General features: G+C 39.9%; 1 protein-coding gene across 1 annotated transcript in view; it reads right to left on the reverse strand.

The window, feature by feature from the left end:
* Positions 1 to 17239, reverse strand: part of LOC126194745 (NACHT domain- and WD repeat-containing protein 1) — a 633295-nt gene that overhangs the window by 130828 nt on the left and 485228 nt on the right. The window contains exons 9-10 of the mRNA XM_049933012.1: positions 4399 to 4554; positions 341 to 508 (exon numbers count right to left, since the gene is read on the reverse strand). Coding sequence (XP_049788969.1) covers positions 341 to 508; positions 4399 to 4554 — 324 coding nt within the window. The remainder of the gene's footprint in view (positions 1 to 340; positions 509 to 4398; positions 4555 to 17239) is intronic.

Here is a 17239-nt window from a genome sequence, read left to right on the forward strand (position 1 = left end):
TCATTTCCACTCCAGGTTTCTGTCTTGTGCAGTAGAGATTTGCCAATATTAAGCACTTAGTGAATTCTCCTTTAATTTCCTACGTTATGTATAGGCTATATCTTTTCTTCAATATTTTTAATTCTCCCAATGAACTCTTCCCTGTGAGGAAAGAACTGCTTATTCTAAAGGTCAGAGGATATTTAAGAGGCCTGCTCCAATTCTCCATGTTTTTAGTAATTCTCTAGGAAATAAATCTCCTTTTTTCCTTCATAAATTGGGGTACTAGAAGTTCAAAGCCTTGCAGTAAGTAATACTAAGTTCAGGATTAATTGTGTGCAAGTAGTACAGCTTTTTGCACCTTGGATTGATCCTCCTCAATGATGGAATCAATTACAGAATTGAGATGAGTAGTGAGCTGCGTAACCACTTCTGAAACATACTGTGCGTGCTCTGGCAACTGAGTGTTGAGGCCTCCTTCTACCCATCGCACTGGAATCCGCAGTATATGTTTTTCACTTAACTGAGTCTGAAAAGCATTGAAAAAATATATGTTACTATCAAATGTTGGAGCATAGTTCAAAAGTAATTATGACATTTACATTAGCATTCAAACAAAGTAAAGATAAGTTCAGAACATATCAGTGGCATGATAAATGTTATGTGCTGAACACTACCATCAAAATATATGTTTAGCCAATTAGTGTAGATTTAGCAGTCTGTGGTATGCTAGCTTCACTTATCAGATTTTTTGAGCACTGACATCTACATAATGCAGAAGTAATATAAAGCCAATACAAGTTTCTAATTGTGAGTGCAGAAACTACAAAATTAACATATGATTTAAAGGCTAACTTTTGAAATTGTCAATACTGTCTACTGGTGCAAGCAGCCAAACAACTACCTTAGATAGTTTTCAGGACAAATATATCCCGTGGAAACTGACAGCATGTCTAGATTTTTAGTTTTATCTTTATTTGACTGTTGTTGTTGTTGTGGTCTTCAGTACTGAGACTGGTTTGATGCAGCTCTCCATGCAACTCTATCCTGTACAAGTTGCTTCATCTCCCAGTAACTACTGCAACCTACATCCTTCTGAATCTGCTTAGTGTATTCATCTCCTGGTCTCCCTCTATGATTTTTACCCTCCACACTGCCATCAAATACTAAATTTGTGATCCCTTGATGCCTCAGAACATGTCCTACCAACCAGTCCCTTCTTCTAGTCAAGTTGTGCCACAAATATCTCTTCTCCCCAATCCTATTCAATACCTCCTCATTACTTACGTGATCTACCCATCTAATCTTCAGCATTCTTCTGTAGCACCACATTTCGAAAGCTTCTATTCTCTTCTTGTCCAAACTATTTATCATCCATGTTTCACTTCCATACATGGCTACACTCCATTCAAATACTATCAGAAATTACTTCCTGACACTTAAATCTATATTTGATGTTAACAAATTTCTCTTCTTCATAAATGCTTTCCTTGCCATTGCCAGTCTACATTTTATATCCTATCTACTTTGGCCATCATCAGTTATTTTGCTCCCCAAATAACAAAACTCCTTTACTACTTTAAGTGTCTCATTTCCTAATCTAATTCCCTTAGCATCACCTGACTTAATTTGACTGCATTCCATTATCCTCATTTTGCTTTTGTTGATGTTCATCTTATATCCTCCTTTCAAGACAATGTCCATTCCATTCAACTGCTCTTCCAAGTCCTTTGCTGTCTCTGACAGAATTACAATGTCATCAGCGAACCTCAAACTTTTTTTTATTTCTTCTCCAAGGATTTTAATACCTACTCCGAATTTTTCTTTTGTTTCCTTCACTGCTTGCTCAATATACAGATTGAATAACATCGGGGAGAGGTTACAACCCTGTCTCACTCCCTTCCCAACCACTGCTTCCATTTCGTGTTCCTCGACTCTTATAGCTGCCATCTGGTTTCTGTACAAATTGTAAATAGCCTTTTGCTCCCTGTATTACACCCCTGCCACATTCAGAATTTGAAAGAGAATGTGCCAGTCAACATTGTCAAAAGCTTTCTCTAAGTCTACAAATTCTAGAAACATAGGTTTGCCTTTCCTTAATCTAGCTTCTAAGATAAGTCGTAGGGTCAGTATTGCCTCACATGTTCCAATATTTCTACGGAACCCAAACTAATCTTCCCCGAGGTCAGTTTCTACTAGTTTTTCCATTCGTCTGTAAAGAATTCGCGTTAGTATTTTGCAGCCATGACTTATTAAACTGATAGTTTGGTAATTTTCGCATCTGTCAACACCTGCTTTCTTTGGGATTGGCATTTTTATATTCTTCTTGAAGTCTGAGGGTATTTTGCCTGTTTCATACATCTTGCTCACCAGATGGTAGAGTTTTGTCAGGACTGGCTCTCCCAAGGCTGTCAGTAGTTCTAATGAAATGTTGTCTACTCCCGGGGCCTTGTTTCGACTCAGGTCTTTCAGTGCTCTGTCAAACTCTTCACGCAGTATCATATCTCCCATTTCATCTTCATCTACATCCTCTTCCATTTCCATAATATAGTCCTCAAGTACATTGCCCCTTGTATAGACCCTCTATATACTCCTTCCACCTTTCTGCTTTCGCTTCTTTGCTTAGAACTGGGTTTCCATCTGAGCTCTTGATATTCATACAAGTGGTTCTCTTATCTCCAAAGGTCTCTTTAATTTTCCTGTAGGCAGTATCTATCTTACCCCTGGTGAGATAAGTCTCTACATCCATACATTTGTCCTCCAACCATCCCTGCTTAGCCATTTTGCACCTCCTGTCGATCTCATTTTTGAGACGTTTGTATTCCTTTTTGCCTGCTTCATTTATTGAATTTTTATATTTTATCCTTTCATCAATTAAGTTCAATATTTCTTCTGTTACCCAAGGATTTCTAGTAGCCCTCCCCTCATCTTTTTACCTACTTGTTCCTCTTCTGCCTTCACTACTTCATCCCTCAAAGCTACCCATTCCTCTTCTACTGTATTTCTTTCCCCCATTCCTGTCAATAGTTCTCTTATGCTATCCCTGAAACTCTGTACAACCTCTGGTTTAGTCAGTTTATCCAGGTCCCATCTCCTTAAATTCCCACCTTTTTGCAGTTTCTTCAGTTTTAATCTTCAGTTCATAACCAACAGATTGTGGTCAGAGTCCACATCTGCCCCTGGAAAAGTCTAACAATTTAAAACCTGGTTCCTAAATCTCTGTCTTACCATTATATAATCTATCTGAAACCAGTCAGTATCTCCATGCTTCTTCCATGTATACAACCTTCTTTTACGATTCTTGAACCAAGTGTTAGCTATGATTAAGTTGTGCTCTGTGCAAAACTCTACCAGGCGGCTTCCTTTTTCATTTCTTCCCCCAATCCATATTTACCTACTACATTTCCTTCTCTCCCTTTCCCTACTACCGAATTCCAGTCACCCATGACTATTAAATTTTTGTCTCCCTTCACTATCTGAATAATTTCTTTTATTTCATCATACATTTCTTCAATTTCTTCGTCATCTGCAGAGCTAGTTGGCATATGAAGTTGTACTACTGTAGTAGGCGTGGGCTTCGTGTCTATCTGGGCCACAATATAGCATTCACTATGCTGTTTGTAGTAGCTTACCCGCACTCCTATTTTTTTTTATTCATTATTAAACCTACTCCTGCATTACCCCTATTTGATTTTGCATTTATAACCTTGTATTCACCTGACCAAAAGTCCTGTTCCTCCTGCCACCGAACTTCACTAATTCCTACTATATCAACTTTAACCTATCCATTTCCATTTTTAAATTTTCTAACCTACCTGCTCGATTAAGGGGTATAACATTCCAAGCTCCGATCCGTAGAACACCAGTTTTCTTTCTCCTGATAACGACGTCCTCTTGAGTAGTCCCCACCCAGAGATCCGAATGGGGGACTATTTTCCCTCGGGAAAAATTACGGCTGTAGTTTCCTCTTGCTTTCAGCCGTTCGCAGTACCAGCACAGCAAGTCCGTTTTGGGTAGTGTTACAAGGCCATATCAGTCAATCATCCAGACTGTTGTCCCTGAAACTACTGAAAAGGCTGCTGCCCCTCTTCAGGAACCACACGTTTGTCTAGCCACTCAACAAATACCCCTATGTTGTGGTTACACCTACGGTACAGCTATCTGTATCGCTGAGGCACGCAAGCCTCCCCACCAACGGCAAGGCCCATGGTTCATGGGGGGGTTTATTTGACTATTGTATAATATTATGCACTTCCTCATACAGTTATACTGTAATACAGTGTAAATAGTAACCAAAAATGCCTTAAGATTCTTGTGCAAGCTGATCACTTAGTACAAACATTACAAGGTGACTGTCATTTATGTGATTCCTCAAGGACAGTAAGCTTTTAAAAATTTATGAAAAGCTATGTACCGTACCTTTAACTCTTTGTGAAGTGTGTCAAGTCTCCGCAGAAGCTCCACATCACCTGGGGTCGATGGCTCTGTGGTTGGTCCTGTGTGCGTATACAGTCTATACAGCCACAAGCAGCGACGTGCAAGCTCTTGGCTCATACAGACAGTGTTGTGAACTTCCTGAAACAATCAGTGCGTAATAAACTGAGTGACAAGGGAAGTTGCTGCATGCACATGTGTTTAGTGTGTGTGTGTGTGTGTGTGTGTGTGTGTGTGTGTGTGTGTGTGTGTGTGTGTGTGCAGGCACATGTGCATGTGCTAAGCTGGCTAAAATGTATATTATCAGAATGAACTTGTCTTGGATACCAATGCAATCACCATGAGCCTGATGTCTAACTGCACATAGTCCAGAAAATAACGTTCCTGTAGCATCTTCAGCTGATAAGCCTGCAGTGGCTCAAATACAAGTTAATGATACAATAAATCATACTGGTTGCATACCTTACCTACAAAAATTGCCAATACTAATTTCTGAATATGAGTGAAACCACAATATCCCGTCTTCATTTCATTAGCAATTGCCTAACTTTGCACCACAACATACAACTCCACAATGAACAAAAGGCAAACATGACAGCTGCTGTTTTGTTACAATGTTTAGGCAAATTTCTTGCTTGCTCACAACAAGAAATTCTAGGTTACTATCATTTGCAAAGTCTTGATGAAACAACTATAATGGTAAAAGGTGAATGTGTTTCAGTCACATGAGCTGTGACTCTGAAGGGTTCTTTCATTTTAACTAGAGTAACCTAAACAACTTACTTGAGAGCCTGGAATAAATGTTGAACCTCAAACAGCACTCAGATCATAACTGACATAATCATTAACGGCACAGTGGGCAATGCGTCTACATCTACATCCATACTCAGCAATAGAGATGGCCAAACTCGTTCATCCTTGGGAACTAGTTCGCTGGTGATCGCTCTTTTTTGGGAACCGTTCATTTTTATTCGTTCACTGTTCAGTTGTGTGTGATATACAGTTCTTATGAAAAATTGAAAATTAGTAACATAGGTGACTGAAGATGGAAGGCGCCAAGAGAAGGCACTTGCCTCCGCCCTGGAGTACAAAGTTTTTATTCATAACAGAATTCTCACACACTTGTAGAAGTAATTTTTGCGATACTGCAAATCCTCTCATTTAGCCAATTGTAGCGTTAGGTGGCTGATCGCAGTGAAACAATATAAGGTGGCACACGAAAAACCGGCCCAGTTGCGCAGGATTTGTTGACTGCTACGAGCAGAATAGATAAACATGTAACAATTACGCAGTGAAGAAGTAAAAAATAAACTAATGTAAACAACAACTTTGAAACAATAGATGACGATTGGTAGGCGACAACAAGCAGTCTAGTACTAGGGGGCGATTTTTTGTGCGTCAGCCTGTACCACTGAAATAGTGTTGTAGAAGTTATATTCTCTTTACAAAGTGTGACACCAGACACTCGACTCATTCGGTTGGAAGTCGGTCTGCCTTCCATAAGCCGGCCGCGGTGGTCTAGCGGTTCTAGGCGCTCAGTCCGGAACCGCGCGACTGCTACGGTCGCAGGTTCGAATCCTGCCTCGGGCATGGATGTGTGTGATGTCCTTAGGTTAGTTAGGTTTAAGTAGTTCTAAGTTCTAGGGGACTGATGACCTAAGATGTTAAGTCCCATAGTGCTCAGAGCCATTTTTTGCCTTCCATAACAATGAACATGCTCTTTTACCCTGGATACAAAAGAGATGGAAAGCCACTCATGTGTGCCGTGCCGACTTCCTTTGCATATGTAATAACAAAAAATCTAGCCTTTTTACAAGCATTTCTTCTGCTGTTTATCGAAATAGTGAAGTAAGCTGATATGCCGTTTTGTTACCTGAAAAGATGTACACATCACATACCACGTAATTTTATGTAATTTAGGTAATTATAAAATACATTTTAATTACCGGTCATGGTTGCTGAATAGAATACGAAAAGAACAAGAAGTTCAGAGTTCAAAAAAAGTTTGAAACAGATCTAGAATGGGCATGCGCAGTGGACGAAACAAACAACTCCATACTGAACTAACTATGAGCAGTCGACAGTGGAACTGCGACGAGAGGCCACGTGAAGGACGTGTCCGGCCGAGCGAGACCGAAACCGAGACAGATGGGAACGGGACCGAGGCTGGAACGAGACTGGCTGACGTGTCGTTGCCGGAACGGACTGACCGTTTCCCGTTCCCAGGAACTTTAAGTAGAAAGCCGCGACTGAGACCGACTTGAACGGGACCGAGAGTGGAACAAGACCGGCCGACGTGTAATTATGGAAAGCCGCGACTGAAGTAAACTATGAAAGACCATTCCTTAGAGTTCGTTCATCGCTCGTTCCGTTCATCTTGATGAGCCGTTCTTTGGATCCATTAGTTCGCAAACGACCCATCTATACTCTGCAAATCACTGAAATGCGAGGTCGAGGGCACTCCACACTGCACCACTTATTAGTGCTGCTTCCCCTTTTACTTATGATCCCATTGGAAGCGATATGTGAGGGGGTGTATTATGTTCCTAGATTCATCATTTAAAGAGGGTTCTGAAAATTTTGTGAGCAAGTTTTCTCAGAAAAGTTTATGTCTACCTTGTATTGTCTGCCAGTTCAATTTCTTCAGCATCTCTGTGACACTCTCAAATGGGTCAAAAAACCTGTGGCCATTCATGCTGCCTTTTTTGTACACACTGAATATTCCCTTGTTAGTCCTATTTGGTACGGGTCTCACACTTCTAGCAATATTCTAGTATTTGTCAAATGAGTGTTTTGTAAGCAATTTCCTTCACAGAATGATTGTGTTTCCCTAGTATTCTATCAGTGAACAAAGTCTGCCACCTACTTTACCTATGACTGAGGCTGTATTATCATTCCATTTCATATCCCTCCAAATTGTTATACCTGTATGATTGTGCTGTATGTATGAGTTTACCAATTACAGTTGTGACCTGTTGATACTGTAGCCATAGGAAGCCATGTTTTTTTCGTTTTGTGAAGTGCAGAAGGTCATATTTCAGACATTTAAAACAGGTTGCCTACTTTTGCACCATTTAAATATTATCAAGATCTGACTGAATGTTTATGGAGTTCTTATCCAGACAGTACTGTATTATAGACAATGCACCCTCTGTTAGAAACCTAACAAAACAAACACTGTTTCTTCCCTTGTTTCACAAATTTTATTATAGTTACTGCACATCCTAGGTTTTAGGTTATAAACCCATTCTCAAGTACATTACTGATTCCAAAGATGATAAATCTTTCGCTAGCTGCTGGTTTTCTACTTCCACAACTGATTTTTGCTCCCGTGTAAATGCACAACCGTGTTTGAAACGCGCTTGGATTGTCAAGTTACATCTTGTTTTCAAAATATTTAGCTAATGTGGACAGAGTGATTCATTGTTCAGTGAAGGAGAAGCAGAAATATTAGGTTGGGGATGATGCTGAGTATTTAACTGTGATTGTGCTGACTAATTCAGAAACTGGAACAATTGTTTTCCAGACGTATTAATTAACTGGGCTAACAAACCTGCTTCAGACATTAAATTCATTTTCACAGATGCAACTAAAGCGTCGCCACGTCTGCATATAAGAAATCCTAGTTTCAGTGGCACAACTTACGAGATGCAGGTTTTGTCGTGCCACAGAAAGTTCAGCTTGGTTGTACTTTGTTTCGCCGATTTTCTTCCATGACTGCTTCCTGGTGGCTGTATTTCAAAACACGAGTATCCTGTTGCAGTTATCGTGGAAGAATTGCTGCTGTACTCCTTTCGATTTCAGTGTGGTTTCATTTCATTAATGAAAAAGTCAGAACAATGGCCGGCAGGTACATTTCCACAGCTTCTGGAGCTACAAGAACAATAACTTGTGTTTAATTTAGGAATGTGTGTGTGTGTGTGTGTGTGTGTGTGTGTGTGTGTGTGCAAACCAATGATGTAGCACACTATCTCGAAAGATGTTTGGATGAATAAATAAATACACTTAATATCCAACCAAAAAAGGGAGTTGGATAAACTTCGTGATTTGTGAGACCAAGCAGTATATAAATTGTGGATTATATGCGCGAAATAGCCACCCGAGTGTGATGTGATAGCTGTTGAACTAAAAATCAGTAATTTGGAATGCCTACATCATCGAATACCGTTAGTTTCTAAAACCTTGGAAGAGTGGCTTGTCTGCAGACGATATTTTCATGCCAACAGTTGGTTAATTTACCACAGCAGAGAGCATTTTCTTCTCCAAGTATATTTCTTTTATAAATGTGTTTGTGGCCCCTGATTCAGCCCTGCAGGAAATATATCTACGGTTGTAACATTTGGATTTCGTCTTCCTCGTATTTAACTCTTGTCACAGCGCTAATGCCACAGCCAGCACTATACCACTAATACCTGCCCATACGATTTCAGTTGACACTGTGTTGAAAGGTGTGCAACTACGTAGAGTTTGTGGCATCCTGTGTGAATGGTACAGCGCCGTGCCACTACAGAAAGCCTCAGGCTGTGGCGTCACATTAGTTGCAAGTGTGAATCCAACTTAACGTGGAAACACAACAGAGAAAAACTTTTTCCGAAATTTGTTTTTTGTCTCTCAGATAATGTTTAGTATGCAAAAGTAGCCTGTGTATGCATGCTAATTAGAGTGCAGATGGTACTATCCCCAACCCAGAAGTCACAGCAGTTTGTAGAGTATAGCTGACAACGACACTACAGTCTGAACTACCAAGATCGACCCACTTAAAAAAATTAGCTAACAATCAGATGACTAATGTTCCCCAAGAACTTATGCGCAGGGCTGCACACACAGGCCGACAGCAGACATCCGATGCAACTGATATCGCTGCCACCAGTCGCTCACCCTGTCCCTGCCGCAAATGAACGTTTTGTCAAACTATCTGAACCAGTATTATGTACGTCATTGTGTCACGAAGATCTGATATGGAAAATAAACCATTTGTGTTTAATAGCAGTGGCAGTTGCTCTCCACTAATATTTGCAACATAAATGAATAAAAACAAACGCAAATTGAAATTTATTAACCATTTTTGAAACACTTGTCCTGAGAACTATAGGTTACATTCCAGAATACATTTTTCATTGGCATGAAGTGACTTGGATTCATTTTTCTAGCGAGCTAATAAATGTCGATTTATTAGCCCTCAATTACGTTTTTATTCATTAGTGTTGTAGTGTAACTGTAAATGTTTACATAATAGTTCTGCAATCTCGATGTATGTATGGCAATGTTATCAACAGTAGCACTGCTGAGTTCCATTATTCATTCTGTGGTGTCACCGCCAGTCACCACACTTGCTAGGCGGTAGCCTTTAAATCGGCCGCGGTCCGTTAGTATACGTCGGACCCGCGTGTCGCCACTATCAGTGATTGCAGACCGAGCGCCGCCACACGGCAGGTCTAGAGAGACTTCCTAGCACTCGCCCCAGTTGTACAGCCGACTTTGCTAGCGATGGTTCACTGACAAATTATGCTCTCATTTGCCGAGACGATAGTTAGCATAGCCTTCAGCTACGTCATTTGCTACGACCTAGCAAGGCGCCATTACCAGTTACTATTGATGCTGTAAAACATGTACCGTCAAGAGTGATGTTCACCAATTATGGATTAAAGTTAAGTATTCCAGCAGCTACGTATGTTTTTGGCTATTCTCATTTCCGTATCCTGTTCCAGACCTCACGCCAGCCTGCGTGAGCTTAAACGCGTGCCTTTCGGCTTCCTCCTAGTGGGTTGGCTGTCTTGCCAATCCACAACACATTCCATAAGTAACTTTTAATAATGCGTCTTGCTGTTTCATAAATAACTCATATTCACCACATGAAGCACAGTATATCCTGACTATTACTATTAGCTGTCCTCAAACTTCTTTATCTGCAGCACAAGCATCCAAATGCTAAATATGGCAAAACCTGATGGTGTCAATGTTTTTGTATTTTATTTCTTTTCAATATAAGTGGTAACTTTGGCTTCCGCTTTGCTTCTTAGGGTGGTTTGTGCTCCCTGAATAACTACAAATTCTAATATAAAGTTATAGCCAACTCGAGAAAAGTGAAATGAAAGAAAATTACGTACCAATGCAAAACAAATAGACAAAAGATTCACATCCCGGCAGCCATATTACATACAAAAATCCATCAGATTTCCTGGCCTTTCTATGTTATCAGTGATCTACTGCTGTGATCTGCTCACACTCGTCTGATCTATGAGGTGACTGCATGCGTATGTGATGGATTGCTGCAATCTATCACATGTGTGTGGAGCCCTTACTGTGCACATAACCCCTCTAAATGTGAACTTATCATTGTGTGACCATAGCACTTCATTGACATGTATTTCAGTGTAGCAGTGGTACTGGTATACTGGTCGTGACTGCTGCCTGCCTATTGTGTCACTATTAGCGTACTCAGCAAGGAATGGGAGATGGTTGCTGCCTACCCACTGGACGTTAAAAAAAAGACAGTAGCCCAATTGAGTAGCAAACCAACTATGTGATAACAGATTATTCATGGTTCTTCTAAGAAAAATAGTGTTAAGCCAAATGAGGGGGATACCCAAAAGATATTTTAATTTATTAATCATTTTTTGATTGTGGCTCGATGCCAAAGTACTGTAGTCAGACATGGGCCCAAGGGGAGTTCTATATTAACCACCAATGGAAACAAATTATTGTGATTACATTCAATCATTTTATATACTGCATTTTATAGTTTTTTAGTATTAAAATCCTAGGCACCTGTGGCATGTTAAATGTAGAGGAGACTGGAGGTTATGTTTGGGGGGCAGGAGAAACAGTGAAAAACTGTAACTGCCAGAATCGAACCCTAGATCTGCACCTACGATGAGTATCAGAATGCACATCAGAAGGTTTGATTTTCAATCCTTCACAGTCCAGGAACTTTTTGCATGTTATCACTGTACAATACCAGTATCGTTGGGAAAATCCGTGTGCATGGTGCGCAAGCTGTAAGCCTAGTTTACACGGCGGCACTAGGTTGCAGCCAACTGTGCTGCCAGACACTGAGCATGCGCGCCGCTTGTTTTCGCAACTCGTTGGTGAAACTAAACACTTTCGGCGTGTTCCAACTTTGGTGACACTAGTTGCATGAGTTTTGAGGTTATGTGTGTTCGTAGAGTGTAGACAAACTAAAATATGAAGCGGGGAACGGAGAATAATGTTCGATTTTTGGATATCTATGCTTTGCATAGGTGTTTGTGGGATTTCAGTGATGCTGATTACAAAAATTAGCAAGATATTGCTTCTGCTGAGACCGTCATGTGCGATTGTAACATAGATAGTTTGACAATATCTAAGCTGCAGGGAAAAATTTATTGAGTTAGGAACACATATACAACTGAATTAAGAAAAATACAAGCAAGTGTAATTCTAGCTGTGGCAATGATCTCGTCTGCAAGACTAAAATCCCATCGAGTTGGCCAACTCTTTGTTAAGAAATATTGTTGACAGGAGGGAAGGCTATACAAAATCATGAAGCTGCATTCTTTATTCTATATTCATATATTTCAAAACTCGCTGCAGTGCTTCCCATTCACATATGTTAGAATTTTGACATATTGCCTACGGATCTATCTTCAAGAGAGTAGTTTGCAAACCATTCTCTTCTTAATGCGACCAGCTTCAAATAATTATTGTTGCTAATGTTGATAATTATTACTGTTAATGTTAATAGTTATTGGTGTTAGTGAAATAGCATCATCAGCAACTAAAACCGTATCTTACAACATGCCAAGTTTTCTCGATTGTAATGTATGCAATATGACACGTAATTTCAGTTCTGGCGACAGTGCTTCATGCATTGCAGTACCTTTATTCCTTATCGCATAATTAGCTCTATTTAAAAGAAATGTGAACAAAATGGCTCTAAGCACTATGAGACGTAACATCTGAGGTCATCAGTCCCCTAGACTCAGAACTACTTAAACCTAACTAACCTAAGGACATCACACACATCCATGCCCGAGGTAGGATTTGAACCTGCAACCGCAGCAGCGGAATGGTTCCGGACTGAAGCATCTACAACCGCTCGGCCACAGTGGCTGCGTGAACAGTTCTGGTGACATTCTAAGGTAATTAAAAGAACTTCTTTGATCTTCCGTTATAAGTTATTTCAGCAAGGATGCTGAGCAACCGGGCTGACGTCTTTTCTTCATCCAGTCACGAATCAAAACACGTTTCTTATTTGTTTTTCTTATGCAACGATTCCACGCAACAACCTTTGACTCCATCACAACTTGTGTGACGTGCAGCTGCCAAAACTTCCATTCCAGACACGACTCAGGGAGCCACAACACGACGAAACTGAAGTGTACACTGGTGTCGCCATGTCTACAGTCATATATGAAACTACTTGCATGCAACTCATTCCACGCAACGAGTGGCGCAACCCAATGTCATTGTGTAAACTAAGCTTAAAATGCATAATGAATTATTCCAGATAGGGCATTGTACTCAGTGTTGCTAAGGGGTAACGCTCATTTTACATGATTTCCTGCAAATGTGCAGCACTATCGACAGCAGCAGGAACTGCTATCGACTTCCATTATCGTTCGATGTGGGCCTCACTCACATGTGTACGAGCTCACATATGTTGTTAGCGGTAGAACTATACCAACCGGAAGTGCTATTGGTTGGCAGGAACCCTTGTGAGAAGAAAATTTGTGACAGGAAAAATATGAATGCAACTGCTCATCATTTCACTGGCAGCAATTTAAGTTGTCCTCCTAGGCTGCTGTCTAACCACAGTAGGAAAGAGCCACATATTCAGAAATAAACACTGAAATATTCGTAACAATGTAGGATATGACTATTGTTGTTTCTTGTTTCACTCACAGCTGTTTAAGCTATCCTCTTAGGTTCATGGCTTAACCACTAGTTGCTTGCAAGATAAATACAGTACAGAACGTAAGAACTAAATATTGATTTTTCTAGATAATTTCAAGGTGTTAAGGTGAACAGAGAACTCATACAGGGAACGAATTGTTGGGAAGTGTTTGAGCGATTAAAATCTGCACCAAAGTCCAATTTTATTTACAAGACAGCTGTTTCCAGCTGCAAGCCAACAAGAAAGTATGCTGTACTCTGTACAATTTTTTCAATGCATTATTATCGAATCTGTTCATTTGTCCCATTAATCTATACACTAGCCACATTTTACAATGGAAGTATAATTGTGGCGTTCTTTGCTGATGCGGAAAACACCAAGTTGCAGCAAGGTTCAGGAAACCATGTTAGAGTATAGGCCCCTCATAACAGGCTGTGTAAGTTAATTCAGAGGTTGAAGGAAGGCATGGGCATATAATGTAAGCTAAACTCAAACTAACCTTCGTATTGTGGGCAGCTTTACCTTTATTAACCTGTCAACAACTGCCTCAACTACCGAAATCACTGTAATGCACAAGTGCGTCGGCGATTGCACCGTAGATAAAGGTGTTGTTTATGGTGATTCCCTGCTAATTAGATTTTGAGCTCAATAGCTTTATGGTGTCATTTGAGAAAAGGTGTTATTTCACAGCGTGTGTCATCTACCTTGCATTTATTTAGTAGGTGAGGTGTGCTCCGCTGTATTTATAAAAACAAATAAATCTTCATGTGGTGTCCCCCCTCAGATCTATACAGGAACTGGATAAAGTAATATTTATTTATATTTATTTTACCTAACACAAGTCTGGAAAGTATGAGAGATATATTGGTGGAAGTTAAGTTATAAGGGGGAGGTCAATGAATCGTGCATAGGCAGTTAAGCTGGCAGAAGATTTGCCTGGAAAACGCAAAGAAGGCTCTGGGTTCGAGCCCCACCACATGTTTTATGTGCCACGAAGTTTCAACACTAACTCAATGTTGCACAGTTATTCACAGCAATCATCCACATGACATAAATATATATTCGACAGTTCACAATACAGTACAGGAAGGTAACCGTTTTTTGTATAGTAAATATCCCCCACTACGACACTGTGTAGGTCAGGTATGCAGGACTTCCAGGTTGTGTTTTGTTTCATATCACAGTTGATGTCAAACAGAGGTGCGGTTCTCCCTGAGGTGATATTGTATGTGATATGATATGCCGAAGACTTCCAGCATATGCAGTCAACCTCATTTTTCCAATGACCTTGTCAAAGAGGGCGGAGGAGCAAACAGAGGTTCAGGACATTCTCTTGTCCTTGGAGTGGGAAACTGCCCCTAAAGGTGGAAGAATCAGCAATGATCAACAGCATGAGGATGCACAAGGCAACATAATGTGTACCCGCAAGACATGTGGCCTGTAATTGAAAAAGTATCATGATGATCTCTCTATTGGCAACGGATTCTGGAATAGTCCCCCATTCAGATCTCTGGGAGTGGATTACCAAGGGGGAGGTGACCATGAGAAAAAGATTGAATGATCAACAGAAGAATATAGTTCTACGAGTCGGGGCCTGGAATATCAGAAGGTTGAACGTGGTAGGGCAGTTAGAGAATCTGTAAAGGGAAATGCAAAGGCTCAATCTAGATCTAGTGGGGGTCAGCGAAATGAAATGGAAAGAAGACGATTCTTGGTTAAATGAGTATAGGGTAATATCAACATCAGCAGAAAATGGTATTATGGAAGTAGGATCAGTTATGAAGAGGAAGTTAGGGCAAAGAGTGTGTTACTGTGTATAGTTCAGTGGTAGGGTGGCTCTTATGAGAATCGACAGCAAACCAACACTGACAACCATAGTTCAGGTATACATGCCAATGTCACAACCTGAAGATGAAGAGGAAGAGAAAGTAGGCCCATATGAAGATAATGAAAGGTTAATACAGTACATAAAGGGAGATGAAAATCTTATAGTCATTGGGGACTGGAATGCAGTTGTAGGGAAAGGAGTAGAAGAAAAGGATACAGGAGAATAAGGGCTAGGGACAAGGAATCAGAGAGGAGAAAGGCTAATGGCATTCTGTAATAAATTTCAGATCGTAATAGCGAATATGCTATTCAAGAATCACAAGAGGAGGAGATATACTTGGAAAAGGCAGGGCAATACGGGGAGATTTCAATTGTATTAAATCAGATAAGACAGAGATTCCGAGATCAGATACTGGATTGTAAGGCATACCCAGGAGCAGATATGGACTTAGATCACAATTTAGTAGTGATGAAGAGTAGGCTGAAGTGTAAGAGATTAGCCAGGAAGAATGAATACACAAAGAAGTGGGATACGGAAGTACTAATGAATGACGAGATACGCTTGAAGTTCTCCTTTACTATAGATACAGCAACAAGGAATAGCTCAGTAGGCAGCAGAGTTGAAGAGGAATGGACATCTCTGAAAAGGGCAATCACAGAAGTTGGTAAGAAAGACATAGGTACAAAAAAGGTAGCTGCAAAGAAACCATGGGTAACAGAAGAAATACTTCAGTTGATCGATGAAAGAAGGAAGAACAAAAATGTTCAGAGAAATTCAGGAAGGCAGAAACGGAAGTCGCTAAGAAATGAAATAAATAAGAAGTGCAGGGAAGATAAGACAGAAATACAGGTCGCTAAGAAATGAAATAAATAGGAAGCAAGGGAAGCTCAGACGAAATGGCTGCACGAAAAATGTGAAGATATCGAAAAATAAATGACTGTCGGATGGACTGACTCAGTATATAGGAAAGTCAAAACATCCTTCGGTGAAATTAAAAGCAAGGATGATAACACTAAGGGTGAAACGGGAATTCCACTTTTAAATGTAGAGGAGAGAGTGGATAGGTGGAAAGAGTAAATTGAAGGACTCTATGAGGGTGAAGATTTGGTTGATGTGATAGAAGAAGAAACAGGATTTAGAAGAGCTAGGGGATCCAGTATTGGAATCAGAATTTATGAGAGCTTTACAGACCTAAGATCAAATAAGGCAGAAGGGATAGATATCAGAATTTCTAAAATCATTGGAGGAATTGGCAACAAAACGACTATTCAGGTTGGTGCGTAGGATGTATGAGTCTGACAATATACCGTCTCACTTTCGGGAAAACGTCATCCACATGATTCCGAAGACCGCAAGTGCTGATAAGTGTGAGAATTATCGCACAATCAGCTTAACAGCTAATGCACTCAAAGTGCTGACAAGAACAATATACAGAAGAATGGAAAATAAAATTGGGGATTTGTTAGATGATGACCAGTTTGGCTTTAGGAAAGGTAAAGGCACCAGAGACGTCGTGGCTGATAATGGAAGCAAGACTGAAGAAAAATCAAAACACGTTCATAGGGTTTGTCGACTTGGAAAAAGCATTCGACAATGTAAAATGGTGCAAAATGTTCGAAGTTCTGAGAGAAATAGGAGTAAGCTATAGGGAGAGATAGGTAATATACAATATGTGCAAGAGCCAAGAGGGATTAATAAGAGTGGAGGGTCATTCCATGTCAAGTCACCCAGGCCTTGACACCAACCATGTCAGATTTTGATGAAACTTGGTACAATTACTTCTTTTATCATCCTGAAAGCACTTGTAAAATTTTTTTGCTCTATCTCTTATAGTTTTTTTTATATAAATTTTTAAAGTTTTTAGATTTGGCGTTGTTTCAGCAGTCGGAAACTGTAACTTAAACGTGTCATCACAACTAAAAAAAATTGTATATTAAAGAATACTCAAGATATCAGTACGAAATTTTGGAATAAGTTTGTGTATTATATCTAAATGTTAAAAAAATTACCATAAAGATATATTAAATTCTTCAAAATGAAAAAAAATTTTCAAGTTTTTTATTTTTTTTTTTTAGCTAACAGATGTTTAGTTTTACAAAAACTGCAATATCTAGAGTCTCAGA

This window comes from Schistocerca nitens, chromosome 7 (assembly GCF_023898315.1).
Source record: "Schistocerca nitens isolate TAMUIC-IGC-003100 chromosome 7, iqSchNite1.1, whole genome shotgun sequence".
Lineage (NCBI taxonomy): Eukaryota > Metazoa > Arthropoda > Insecta > Orthoptera > Acrididae > Schistocerca > Schistocerca nitens.